Consider the following 15189-nt stretch of genomic DNA (forward strand, 5'->3'; position numbering starts at 1 on the left):
TACTCCTCTACCCAGCATCTTCACACAGGTACAGTATGGCCATTAGCATGTGAAATATAGAAGGCACTCCTGTAACTCAATTATTTTAAGATGAGTGTCCATTTGTAACGTTTGCTGTTTTGATCCATACGTCTTGCATTCAGTAAAGCCAGCAAGAGGAAAAGAGATTACTCCGAAAAGCTAATCATTTTAATTACAAAGGTAAATCACTGAGGTTTCCAAAAATATATAATATGAATCCAGTCTACAAGATAAGTGGATGAGATTCATTTGTGTGACCAGAGATCCCTAAGAACTACATATATATTTTATTTTAATGAACAGTCTTGAACATGCCGAGTCCCTCCATTTCTTGTTTTGTTTTCAGTGTTTTTTTTTTTTTTTGCTTTGTTCACTGGTGTACACAGATTCATATTTCAAGCAGGACCTATGTATTTATTGCTTTCCAGTGCACATAAAACTCAGTAGCCTGAAAACCAAAGATGAGAACCAAACTAAACTAAAATAAATAAACATTTAGGTACATTACAAACAGGAAATCTCACTCTTTTAAAACAGCTCAGTTTGTTTTCAGCAGAAATGCTGACTATATGCTACAATATACATTAAATCCCTTAAAGTATCAAGTTTGCAAAAAAATAAAAAATTCTTATGCTCTTTTGGCACCTTGTCCAAAATAGGTTTAATTTATTATTTCCTTAAAACTGCTTTGGTTCTGTGTCCTTCCCTTCAAATACTGTACAAACGTTTTGTGTGCATGTTCTTCTTTTAAATATTAAAGTGATTTCTATTTTAGTACATCTCACTGATTCCGGTTTACTTGGCACGTACTGGCAACCCCATGGAAATGTAAAAGATAAAATTCACTCCTCAAGGTTTTCCCTATAACGTCTGTAAAGAACAAACATTCTGCTCCTGGTTTAACGTCTTTCTGGTTTTTGACCAAAGGTTTATAATTGCTTATGAAGATGTTGGGCCTGAATGAGCCTTTACATTAGTTTTTGGAATACAAAGCTAAATTAAAGCCACATTATTTAAGGTGAATCCTACAAAAAAACGTGGTCACTGGAATTGATCTATTGCATTACTCAGTTATATTTCAAAAGGTTAGAAAAGTAAAGAATGTCGGAAAATATAAAGTTTAATAGAGAAACTTTGAGACATGTCCTCTGGTGCAGTGAGAGGGGATCAAAGACCATATAAAATTATTAAATCTCAAACTCTTAATTAAGCCAAGAAACAGACTTATTACTGTCATACAGCCATAGGAAAATGTATTTATTCTAGTATATTCTGGCCTGACTGCTAAAAATTAATCAGTTCTGTCATAGGAGAGTTACCAGGAATGACAGAAAATGTGTTCATTTTTTGGGGGGGTTCAAGCTACCTTCAGAATGTATGCCTTGCTACTGGCCTTTTTTAAAGGGGTCAGACTCACCATGTCCTTGTCTTAAATGAATCCTCACACCATAGGAAGTTAATTTTCTATGTATGATCCGCTGTGTCTGAGCTGCTTCTACTGCTTTTAATGATCAGAGCTTTCAAAAGTCTGCTACAAACTAAAATGGTCGCGTTATACACTATTTTGGTCAGCTATTGCTACCCAATGTACAGTACTACTTATGTAATTATCAAAATAAGAACACAGATCAACTTTAATAATATTTAATATGGTGATACATATTTTTTCTTGTTCTCCCTCCACCTTGTAAAAATCTAATATTGCTATGTGTAGATCTCCACAAATCTTTGAACCATTTCTTAAAACTAATTAACTTGGTTAATGTCAAAAATACAAAGTACCAATTAACATGGATATTCTATTATCCTGTGATAAATCTGTTTGCATGCCTTGCTCGAGGTAGTCTTTAGGTAGAAAGTTGCCCCTACCACTTCAACACATTCTTTCCATCTGCTTACCCCTGACACTGCAGTGATTAAATGTCCAAGGAAGTTAAATCGTAAGAGACTACCTGAAATTACGGAATGCTTACCCAAGATAGACAGTATAATGTATTTTAAAACTGCACATAAGAGATAGACAAAGCGCATGGAAGTCCAGGGACGGTAAGATATTTCATTAGAGACAAGTACTTTACTGTATTGTACCGTTGTGTAATCCATTATCTACACTGATTAAAATGAAATATCTGGCGAAGGAGGCCTGGCGAAGGAGGCTGTTACTTTTGGGACAATTATTTCGCAAAAGCAATGAATAACAACATTCATCTAGCCTATTTATGACCGATGCCCACTGAAATCAATAATATTTCTGCAATAACATGCTAATATTGTGACTTTCTGAGCAGTGAAAAGTGCACTTCAGCCCTTTTTTTTGCTTTTTACTTTCCAAGCAGATTTGCAATCTTATTTTTGTAAAACTGGTTTAACTTGATTGAGGTAATAAGCATATGAGAACAGTATTCCAGTACACTGCCCATTTGACTGTAAATCTGTTATTACAACAACAGAAAAAACGTGTCAGTAATTGTCAGGATCAAACTAATACATAACATCGTAGGACTTACATCGACAGCCTGGAGCATCACCTCCTTACATACAAATTCAAATTCACACCCTTGGGGAACCAGCATTCATCAAGCATTTACTGCTGGGATGGACAAGGTATGAAACTATTTTTTAATAGTGGTCATCTCTTGATACCCAATGTATGGAATTATCAAAATAAAAATACAGACTTACAACTTTATTAATATCTAATATTGTAATACATTTTTTTTACACCATAGAATTTGATAAATATGGGTGCCTGAGCCAGAAACCCATTGGATCAACATGTTATTGGTAAACTGAAGGGAAACCTTTAAGATTGGCATTGTATAGACAATCCCCCTCCCTAACTTAGCCTCCACCTCTCCTATCCGGGCCCCGTCACCCCACAGCGTGTTATGATAGAATGAAGAAGGCAGCAACACCTTAGCTTCTCATGGGATTAAAAACACAACACATATCACTGTGTTATCAACCAGCTAACACTGCAAGGTTTCTGGAAATCAACAGTCCATAAATTGCCCATCTAAAAATGTCCTGGTGGGTAGACAGAAAGGGAAATGACAGGGGAAGGGAAGATCTTACTGCTGGACCTCAAAATGACATCTGCTCTGTAACCAAGAGCCACACCATGCAAGCTAAAGAGCCTGCAATTGAATCCAGAGAAACGGTTTCCATTTGCTGCCTCCACCAGTAATCCATTGCTTTTAGTCTAATGAGCAGCTCTCTATCCACAACACAGGCTTCGTGCTCAGACCCAAGTTAGTATGTTTATATCACATTGAATGATTTTTAAACAGGCGACATGCCTGCTGTTAAATCAGTAACCGTGTATGGTAGTAATACCACTGGGCTGTACAAATAGTTCAGAAACCATCAAATAATTAGCTGAAGAATTTAGATTTTTTCAATATTCAAAATTAATTAATGTTTGTTTAAAAGATCTAAAAGGATGTCAGGATCTTTATTCCATCTTCGTTTTAACTATTAATCATCTTCAGACAGAAATACACCCAGGAGACTCCTCTGCACTGTTAAATTAGCATTAGAAGTTTTGGTACAGAAGGATTAACTTACCCATATTTGTAGTTTAATTCTTTTTTCGTTCTTGTAGACAGTTTTGACTTTGAAATCGATGCCGACGGTGCTTACAAATGCAGAAGTAAAGGCATCGTCAGCATAACGGAAAAGAAAAGATGTTTTTCCTACGCTGCTATTGCCAATGATTAACAGTTTGAACATGTAATCAAAGTTCTGATCAGATGACTCCTTCTGGCTAAATTTAGTGTCTTGAGCAGCAGCCATCTGCAAATAAAGACAGAAAAAGCAGTTACAATCCATGACAAAGGGCCAAATGAATTCATATCTTCATGTTCATTTTAGATGTTGTCTTGCTGCAGAAAGCAATAAGTATTGCAGCCATTGACAAACACTGCTGAAACACAGATTTCCAAACAAAAAATATAATGTACATTAACAACCTCTTTCCTCCAAACTAACTGGGACCAGGGGTGTTAGCAAAATCTGTTTGTTTGGTTAATCACATTGCTACAGCAAATTTGTGTTTAAGACTTTCCCAATCTCAATCAAGAATCCTTCAGAAATAATAACCATTTCTGTACATTTAAATATATTATGTACTGTAAATACCATAAATAAAGGGCTGTTGATGTATTAAATCTACGACAACAATACAGAAGATGATTGGTACTTGTAAAACAGAATTTCAGATAATCAAGGTTTTGCTATGCTGTGTTTTTGCAAACATGTTCAGATAATTGTACAAGAATGTCGCCAATGTGTGACCCTGGTAATTCAATGAACACAGATGCACAGATTTATAGACAGAGCACGCTAATTGCAATATCTTCCACTTACAGGATAAGAGGACTCCAGAATACAAGAAATTATTTTCATAATAAGAATCTCCTCTAGGTGTTATTCAACAGAGCATAAAAATGATGTTACAGACACATTTCTTGGTATCCCTGAATAGATAATCGTCCGTTCTTTGAATCAATGTAATCCATTTCAATACAATGTTAGTCATTTACTACTGATCTGGTTTGATTGAGTAGGGTATCTCTGTGGGGTTTCTGCATGTATTCTATGAGCAGATAACACAATGTTACCAATTTTCTAGAAACGATGAACGACTCAGGTTAGACATGCCTGGTCTGTTAATCCCACTTATACTCCTTGTTTGCTTTCCAAGGATTTTTTTTAATAAAATGTTATCCATTTACTAGCAATGCAGAATTGAACCTGTACATTTTACCTCACCAATACATTTCTGCAATAGTAACTGACAAGACAGATATCATATTGAATGTTGCACCAGTCCTGAAAGTCCCCATTGCAAAAAAAACAACACATTTTTGTAGCAAATATAAACATTTGCAGCATCACTGCATTTGTGAAACAACTAAATACAGTGTCCCCCCTTTTTGAAGCGGGGACACTAAGATATTTACCTAACAAGGGGTCTGAGAGGGGTCAATAGACAATACGTGTCCCACCCCATGCACCACAAGCCAGCAGGGGTGGTCCAACACTTTTCCCAGGATGCTGTATATTTCTCTTCCACAGATACAGTGCCCAGTGTCTATTTTATTGTTGGCTGCACACAGCTAACAGTCCAGTGCTGCTTGTGAAATCTACAATGCAGTTTTATTGCTTCTCTAACAAACATTTTACACACTAACACAAGCCTTTACTATATGAAGGCAAACAATCTATAAAAGGTGCATTCTCCCAATCCTTCCCGTGTTCTTAGAGATACATTTCCAGATTTAGTACATAAGGCCTGTTTCTTTTTGTTTCAAATATTATATCACGCTGTCTGTTATATGGTCCATTCAATTTTATAAGTATCTATGGAAGCTTTAATGTTATTTTATCTGCACAAAGATTGTAAAACAAAATACTGTAAAAACAAATAAACAAATAAATAAATAAATAAATAAATAAATAAATAAATAAATAAACATTGCACTTTATGCACTGTCGCTTTGGTATTTGATATGTCATTAATTTTATCTTGTAAAAACTGATAAATACTACAGTATGAATGGGTATTGTGTTTTTTTGTTTTGTTTTGTTTTTTGCTTCATGACGTTGATGCTTAATATTATTCATATAATGCAAATTAGGCATAATATGGACATGCAGATTAGACTCGTTTTGACAAGTTGTGTTTTTAATTATAGTGCTATGCATCCGATACAGCTGTAGCACATAGAGCTTTCTCATGTGTTACTTGTTCTTCACCAGAGCCGAGGACAGCACTGAATATTTAATTTTTCATTTCAAGCTATATATATATATATATATATATAATTAAACATTACGTTTATTCCTTGACTTAGGAACAAAAGAATTACAAATAAATATTAGTAATAGTCTTTACTATACAATATGTTAACCACGTAGAATAGCCCTTCTTTCTTGACTTTCCATCGGTTACCACTCCCTGTGAAGACAAGCCAAATCTAAACTGTATTTTAAATAAATAATTAAATAAATAAATGCATATGTTGTTTTACAGGTTACAGATGCTCTGTACATCTAGCTACATTTACATATATATATATATATATATATATATATATATATATATATATATATATATATATATATATATATATATATATATATATATATATATATAATTTCAGTGATTAACTTTATTTTTTACGAATAAAAAAAGAAAACAACAGCTGAATTATTCTCGTTTACAGACCTGCACTGTTGCTTCGTGTCTCATGATGTCGGTCTTTACTCTTCCCAAGATTCTGTAACAATGCTATTAATACTATACTTGCCAAATGCTCTTTCACTAGCTCCCGACCCTCTCTGCAAATCAGCACCAGAGCTGTCCCTTTCTCGCAAGCCAAGCGAACACACGCAAACATCCACACACACATTTGCAACGCCCTTTGGGGTTTGTAGTCACTTTTCTAACATTTAGCGCACGCCTTATTTAAAAGCAAAGAGTTAAGAAACTACAATACTCAAGATGCATTGCACACATGGTCGGACAAGCAGCTGCCGATGTTCTGAATGCTAGAATGCAATTGTAGCTTTTGAAGGCGCTTGCAATACAAAAAGTAAGATCCAAATGTTTTAATGTTTGAAGTACTAGTACACTTTAATATTAGTGTATGCTAAAAATACTATGTACAGTATTAGAAAGAAGAAACAAAAAATGCATTTTTTAAAAGCATTGCTATCCTAAATTAGATTTGAATCAATATTAACTGCTCCTACAGACTACACCTTATTTAAATAATGTAATTAACAATAAGAAACAGTATGGTTTTATTTCCTTACCTTCCCGTAAAGCTCCATTTATAGATGTAAAATGAGAAATAATTTGTAGGTTTCCAAACTTGGTAAACCAGTTGCTCTTATGGTTAAAAAAAAAAAAAAAAAAAAAACTCAAACAAGCCACTGTTTCTGGTTTATGAAAATATTTCTTAGCTCCTCTAACATTATTCCTACCACCACTTTCAAATCAGATCTCGCTTGTTCCAGCTAGGCGCATAATTGTGAAGCAAACAAACAAGAACACGTAGATGAATTAATGCAATGGTTACACCGTGCAGCACCTCCTTTAAAGTGACACGAACTGATTTTAATTAGGAACCCCTACATACACGCAGCTTTATGAAATAATTGAAGCAGACGCTTATAATTATACAAATGCTAACAGAAACTTACATTCAGTCAAACGTTTTAACACTTTTTTTTTAAATGTCTTTCAGTCGAAACGTTTGTCACTGAAGTTTGTTGTATTTCTAAAGTCAGCACGGTTCAGTGTTTTACGGTTATATGCTGCTCATATTATTACAATCTCATTTTGAAACTCTTAATTCTAAAAACCTCTTTCCTATTTCCTGCTCACTAACCAGCGCTGTTTTGTTTGACTGACGTGATTAGAAAAAGTCACTGAGGCCAGTCTATGTGACTGTTCATTTTGTTTCTTCCTGGAACAGGCTGATAACATAGGACTCCTTGGAGGTAATACAGAGCCAGAAGGAATACAGTCTGAAAAAAAACAAGTCTCAGATGGACTGCCCACAGTCCAGGCAATACACTATAATCATAGATGTTGACATTATAAAACCTGTATGGACACTTGAACTGCGACTAAACCAACTTGTTCTGTTTAATGTAGTTCTCATCTTATGAATTCAGCTGTTGTCAACCCCCAAATCTGATTTGCTATTGTTTCCGCGGCAACAATTTGGGTGTCCTAGGTTTTTTTTTATTATTATTATTATTGGACAGGTATTCCTAATGGACGAGCTTCTATTTTCACATGTTCAAATCGATGTGCTCCATGTTGTTTTGCACCCCTCTCTCAATGTGTTTGCACAAACTGAAAATGTGATGGCTATACCAAGAAAAAAAAGTGCATAGTTAACCAGGGCAGAAGAATGAATTATAATCTGAAATAGACTTCCCCTTTAAGAAGATCACCAAGGTAGTTAAAGCAAAAACCTCAAGGTTATTGAGTAATAACAAACCTTCTAACTCCTTGCCTTGGAGTCAAGCCGGAGAGACATGATAACCCTTTATCAAAGCTCTTTTTCATTGCATGAGGGACTATTTCTATTAGCAGTACGCACTTGTGAAACTATAAAGCGATCCATGAGATTGAGTGCCTTGTCTTCTCATTCAAATTCAGTTGCTGGAAAAAGGATTTCTTCTCTGTTTACAACATGAGCAACACATTGAGCATTGATTTCTCTGCTTTATTTTATTATTTTAATCTTGTATACCCCAGATGAGGTTATGCTTTGAAAACAAAGCAAAAAAACAAACAAAAAAAAAACAGACTCCATCCGGAAAAGCCATCTGTTATTGCAAATTAGATCCACCATTCACGTTAACGGTATAGTAAATTAAAACAAACACAGAAACGAAAACAGATATATCTAGTACATTGTGTGCCCTGAAAAAATAATATTAGTGAGGGCCTATGAAAAAAAAATATGAACACTAATAAACAACAGATTGTAAATCAAAATCCAGCATTTGAGTTGTCCCTTCCGTGTTTAGATCTAGTTATTTACAGAGACGTGATGTAATCTTTCACTCGTGTTTTTCACTTATTATTATATTGAAGTATGTTTACAGCCAATTATTCTTACCTTAAAGCAGTGCTAAACAAGGTTTTACAATCCATTTTCTTAACCTATATAAGTATTAGAAGCATTTATAATGGCCCCCTTTTTATTGTATATTGAAGGGCTTTCGGTTATTTGCTTGTTTTCTATTGGTTAATTCAATATATATATATATATATATATATATATATATATATATATATATATATATATATATATATATATATATATATATATATATATATATATATATATATATATATATATATATATAATTACTTTCTGTGCAACAGATCATTTGGTGTGCAATTAGATCACTGCAGTGAAAGTGAGCTACAGCAAAGAAATATATTTTGTACCAGAATACAGCAACAACTCTGACAGAGAGTTCTGCATATTTCAAATTAAAGTATAAAATATAAGTAAAAAAGGGGGGTGGGGCAGTGATAATAATATTATTTTAAAGCTCAATGATTACTTTTTCTAATACCGTTGTAAGAGGTTCGATTTCTTCTCAAAGAATAATAAATCTTCTTCAGATAAAGTCAATCAAAAATAGTTTATTAAGGAATCAAAATGCAAGCAGGAACAAAGCAAATCAAATGTGATACATCAGTGATCTCACACACAGGTCTCAGCTGGTGTTCTGAGCTGGCATCAGTGTAGATGTTATTTACTTCTGAGCTGAGCTTTCATGGCATCAGAGATGTTGGCTTTTTTTCTGAGCCGGCATGGCACAGAGATGTTAGTTTCTGAGCTGGCATCAGAGTAGATGTTAGTTTCTGAGCTGAGCCAAGAAATTACTTCGTACAGCACAGATATACAGTTAGCTTGTGTAAGTTATATTTAAGAACAATGATATGAGTTTTGTTCAATTCTCACAGGCAACATAGCGTTATACCCATGCATCACAAGGTCAAACAACAGGGCTGGTGATAGCAAACTACTGATGTACACCAGCTATTTACAGCTTCATTAACTCTGCGTTGATTCAGAGCTTATATTAAACACAGGAAAATCACACAATGTTTCGAGACAGTTTAAATGGGAAGCATAAGTAACAGGTTGTATAATGAAAAGGAACAATGTGTACACTGCCCCACACAAGGAGCGTGGTTATCGGAGAAAGCCTACATGTTCCAATTGTATAGTGTGTTATTATGCATTTCGTGACACTTACCTAAGTTATAGCTTCTCATTTTTAACAAAAGTAACTGGTTTCAGAACCAGTTATAATTGGTTTGATTATGGTTTGTACATTGGCTCAAAACAGCTTATTAAGTAGAAACAAAGGTTTTATCATTGCTCCAAGAGCACAGCTGTATTCTGAGTTTTGAAAAGCCAGTCACTCCCTACATGGGAGTATTTCGGGGCATGTGCCAAGCAACAGAGCTACAAAGTCAGGGCAATACATAGCCAAAAATCTTTACACCGTAGTTAATTCTTGATGGCAGGTTTAGATTAATGAATAAAGAAATTAAATACCTGCACACTAAATAAGCTGAGAAATAAATAATTTTGTTTATTAAAACACCATGCCAACAGGTCATATCAACATTTTGATCTACGAGATATCTTCATCTCAATAAAAATTAGAATTCAGAAAGGAGATATGCACAAAAGATTTGAAGTGAATGATTCTTTATTGCATTTGACAGAGGCCATGCCAATGAGGAATGTAATATATTTTGGCCAATGGCCTTGTCCATTGGAGCTCTATAGCCACACTATGTGCTGGCTGAACTGTGATGTAATGATTCTTGATTGATGACAGCTATAGCCAGTGGGCAGGATAAGTGGCACTCTGGGCCACAACCCCCGCCCCATGTGCTGGCTGAACTGTGATGCAATGTTTATAAATTTGTAGCAGTTCTAACCAGCAACAGCAGAAGTGGCACTCTGGGTCACAACCCGCGCCCCATGTGCTGGCTGAACTGTGATGCAATGATTATAAATTTGTAGCAGTTCTAACCAGCAACAGCACAAGTGGCACTCTGGGCCACAACCCCCGCCCCATGTGCTGGCTGACTGTGATGCAATGATTTTAAATTTGGTAGCAGTTATAGCCAGCAGGCAGGACAAGTGGCACTGGGCCATGACCCCCTGCCCCATGTGCTGGCTGACTGTGATGTAATGGCTATTGATAGATGACAGTTGTAGCCAACTGGCATGCAAGAGGCACTCTGGACAAGGCAGGCTGCAAGGTAACGGCAGGGCAGGAGGAGGACCAAACAAAGAAACAACAGGGAGGTGTAGGTGAAAGGGCAACTTATAGGAACAGTTTGATTACGTGTATGATTGATTAGAGGAAGGATCCTGCTTTCAGAAACACAGCAAGTTTCCAATGAGTATAGATCTCTATAATGGCTAGAACATTCTGTAATTGTACTATCTGTCTCTTGGAACGTCCTGAGCGTTAATCCCAAACATGACAAGCAGTCTGAACTTTGTTAAATCTTGCCCATTATGTCCAAAATAAATCCTATGTAAGCAAGGTTATATAAGCAAGAGAATATAGAGCAAACGTAGAGTGGGGATTTCAGGCAATTAACTGCTTCCGTTTTACAATGACAATGCAAATGTATTCAAAAACATTTGACTTTGGCACATTTTATTCTATTCCCTACGGTACTGACAGTTCTGAAAGTATTAAAAAAAGATGTCCCTCTGACCTTAAAAATGTCCCTTCTGCTTTGAATTCTCAGTTTCCAGCTGTCACAATTTTAATGGAGTCTGACAGTAAAGACTTCAGGCATTTCAGGTATCTTCAGAACTTAAAGAGGAAAATTGCTTTTTCACAGCACACACATCGTACGTGGTATTCAACAGTCATTGTTATTAGTTTTATATATCTCATAAAATATGCAATATAAACGATATAGAAATATTCAAACTGATAGTTACTGTACGTAAAATCTGTGAACAATTTCACAACGAAAGAAAAGACACAAAGAAGAATGTCTGTATTACAGTCAGTGCTTATGCATATCAATGCTATACATGAAGTAGTTCATAAAAACAACAGTCATGCTGGCTTTTTGATTGGTTACAAAAAATCCCAATATGTTTAAGTTTAAAATTAAACAGACGCTAACTTCCCCTTCTTAAGAGCATAAGAACATAAGCAAGTTTACAAACGAGTGGAGGCCATTTGGCCCATCTTGCTCATTTGGTTGTTAGTAGGTTATTGATCCCAGAATCTCATCAAGAAGCTTCTTGAAGGATCCCAGGGTGTCAGCTTCAACAACATTACTGGGGAGTTGGTTCCAGACTCCAACAATTCTCTGTGTAAAAAAATGCCTCCTATTTTCTGTTCTGAATGCCCCTTTATCTAATCTCCATTTGTGACCCCTGGTCCTTGTATCTTTTTTCAGGTCGAAAAAGTCCCTTAGGTTGATTATTATTATTATTATTATTTTTATTATTATTTATTTCTTAGCAGACGCCCTTATCCAGGGCGACTTACAATCGTAAGCAAATACATTTCAAGTGTTACAATACAAGTAATACAATGAGAGCAAGAAATACAATAACTTTTGTTCAAGTGTGACAAACCACAATTCAATAATACAGCAGATAAGTGATAGTTACATCAGGATGTGATTAAATACAAAGTACTACAGGTTAAACACTTGGCAGATTACAGTATTCTGAATTACAGGATTAAATGCAGTAAAATAGGGGGCAGATAAGAGCAAAATAAAGCACATTTACATGAAGGGTGATAGTGTCCCAGGATACAAACAGAGGAGTTCTACAGGTGATATTGTCGATGCCTTTTAGAATTCTGAAAGCTTGAATCAGATCGCCGTGTAGTCTTCTTTGTTCAAAACTGAACAGATTAAATTCTTTTAGCCTGTCTTTTAAAATAATTCTGGTCGGTCTTCTTTGCACTCTTTCTGGAGCAGCAGTATCCTTTTTGTAGCGAGGTGACCAGAACTGAGCACAATATTCTAGATGAGGTTTTACTAATGCATTGTAAAGTTTTAACATTAGTTCCCTTGATTTGAATTCAACACTTTTCACTATGTATCCAAGCATTTTGTTGGCCTTTTTTTATAGCTTCCCCACATTGCCTAGATGAAGACATTTCTGCGTCAACATAAACTCCTAGATCTTTTTCATATATTCCTTCTTCAATTTCACTATCTCCCATATGGTATTTATAATGCACATTTTTATTACCTGCATGCAGTACCTTACACTTTTCTCTATTAAATGTCATTTGCCTTGTGTCTGCCCAGTTCTTAATGCTGTCTAGATGATTTTGAATGACCTTTGCTGCTGCAACAGTATTTGCCACTCCTCCTATTTTTGTGTCATCTGCAAATTTAACAAGTTTGCTTATTATACCAGAATCTAAGTCATTAATGTAGATTAGGAAGAGCAAAAGACCTAATACTGATCCCTGTGGTACTCCACTGGTTACCTCACTCCATTTTGAGGTTTCTCCTCTAATCAGTACTTTCTGTTTTCTACATGTTAACCAATCCCTAATCCATGTGCATGCATTTCCTTGAATCCATACTGCGTTCAGTTTGAGAATTAATCGAGAATTAATTGAGTAACTTTTTCCACTGGGGGTTTAGTGATCCCACTCTCCAACCCTTTGTTAAGCATCACTTCATTTACCTCATAGAGGAGGGTTCTCCGTGAGTCAGAGGGGACCCCCGGCCAAACCCCTCCTTTAGCCTGCATGATCCCTTGTCTTCTTCTCTTTCAGGTTCTGATGTCTCTATTTATGTGAGGGCCCCAAACGGCGGAACCCCTCTTGTTTGTCGGGTCTCCTCAAAGATGGTGACCCCTCTCCTGTTTGTCGGGTCTCCTCAGTGACAGAACCCCTTCTATTATGTTGGGCTTTTGAAGAGGCGGAACACCCCGCTCTATATGTTCTAACATTTACTAACTTTGTTTTTTTTTTCCGGTTCACGAGCCTCTTCGTATGTTTTGTAACCTCAAAGACGGTGCCCCTCTTTGTATGTCGAGTCACCTCAAAGACGATGGCCCCCCTGTTTGTCAGGTCTCCTCTGCATATGTTGAAGAGTCCGAACCTCTTTTATGTGTTAATATTACTAATCAATGTTTTTCTTTCTGGTTCACGAGCCTCTTCGTATGTCAGGTCATCTCAGAGACGGTGACCCCCCTCCTGTTTGTCGGGTTTCCTCAATGACGGAGCCCCTCTTTATATGTTAAACGTTACTAACTTTATGTCTTAAAACATCACAGCAGGTGGCCTTGTTCCACCCCGTGAATCACAAGTGATGCTGAGCTGGCAGCATCATTAATCAGAAGCTGACTAACCACTGGAGTTCCTCCTCCACCTCTCAAGGTCAGGATTCCCTGAAGTCGGTTTCTCTAGCTGAATGTAATGCTACAGCCCAGATGAGCCCCTCACTGCTGCCTTACACTGCACAAACAAGACAGCCTGCATTTCATATAGCTCCTATCCACCATGTAATGTTGGCTCTGGGATTCAAACTGAGGGCCTTCACAATGTATTAACATTAAGAAAGCATACTCATAATGTTGAATTATGTAACAGCAAATCCTACTGCACTGAATGTATTCTTATTTTATTATTTTAATACATCGGTTTCATTTCTTGTAGATTTTTTTTTTTAGACCAACATTTATTATTATTTTTTTTAACATGAGCCAAATACAGACGGCAGCATGGAATATTTTACACCAGAGGTATTAATTGTATTCATGGAGCCTTATATTGGTGTATCACTGTTTCCCCTGCATGTTTATTAATGTTGATTTGAGAGGACTATGATCTGGTATTCTGTTTATGTCACTGCACCGGTGTAAATACAGTTTTCAGTCACATTTTGGTTTACTGATATATAATACTGAAAATCACTAAAGCGGGTAAATAAAAATAACGTAAGTATCATATATAAATCTAGCAAGGCTTGATAGAAAATCCCCAGTTGCTTGACCAAGGTCTTTCAGTTAATCCAAATACCCAAATTGAATTACTCTGCAGTATTTTATGGTCATACATCCATTATACTGCATGACATCTGTGTTATTAGCTTCACTACAACTGATTGGTATTCCCAGCCTCATACAACAGACCTGCTGTTTGTGATGTCATTTGAATTTCAAAGTGGCAACCTTCTCAATATCATCACTGAGATCAGACAGGCTGTGCAAGCTGTTTCTTTAATCTCCCCTGTCATTTCTTCTGTACAGTACATGCAAGCCTACTTTTACTGATTTACCATTCACATTTTAGTTTGCATTCAATGTGACATTTTAATACAGGAGTTCATGGCGTTGTAATTATTATTTGAAAACCTGCAGCACAAAAGAAACACACAGACCAGATGTCCCCAATATGATATAAAGGATTAAAGTAGTATGTGTACACATCAACTTGTTCCATATCTTAATTAATACTTATTCTGGAGTTTTGATGTTTTTAGATCATGATAACTGCTGAAATCTAATAACAGCACAGATGTGAATCACAGTGCACACTGTACACCTCTATTGCTACAAAATACATTAACCTGCACCATGAACCAGTAGTCTC

General features: G+C 36.0%; 1 protein-coding gene across 1 annotated transcript in view; it reads right to left on the bottom strand.

Moving 5' to 3' along the window:
- LOC117399434 (ras-related protein Rab-3C) overlaps positions 1-6404 on the bottom strand; it is a 46065-nt gene extending 39661 nt beyond the window's left edge. The window contains exons 1-2 of the mRNA XM_034924253.2: positions 6254-6404; positions 3589-3816 (exon numbers count right to left, since the gene is read on the bottom strand). Of these exons, the coding sequence (XP_034780144.1) occupies positions 3589-3816; positions 6254-6277 (252 nt within the window). The 5' untranslated portion in view covers positions 6278-6404. The remainder of the gene's footprint in view (positions 1-3588; positions 3817-6253) is intronic.
- Between the last annotated feature and the right edge of the window lie 8785 nt (positions 6405-15189).

Source organism: Acipenser ruthenus, chromosome 1 (assembly GCF_902713425.1).
Source record: "Acipenser ruthenus chromosome 1, fAciRut3.2 maternal haplotype, whole genome shotgun sequence".
Classification (NCBI taxonomy): Eukaryota; Metazoa; Chordata; class Actinopteri; order Acipenseriformes; family Acipenseridae; genus Acipenser; species Acipenser ruthenus.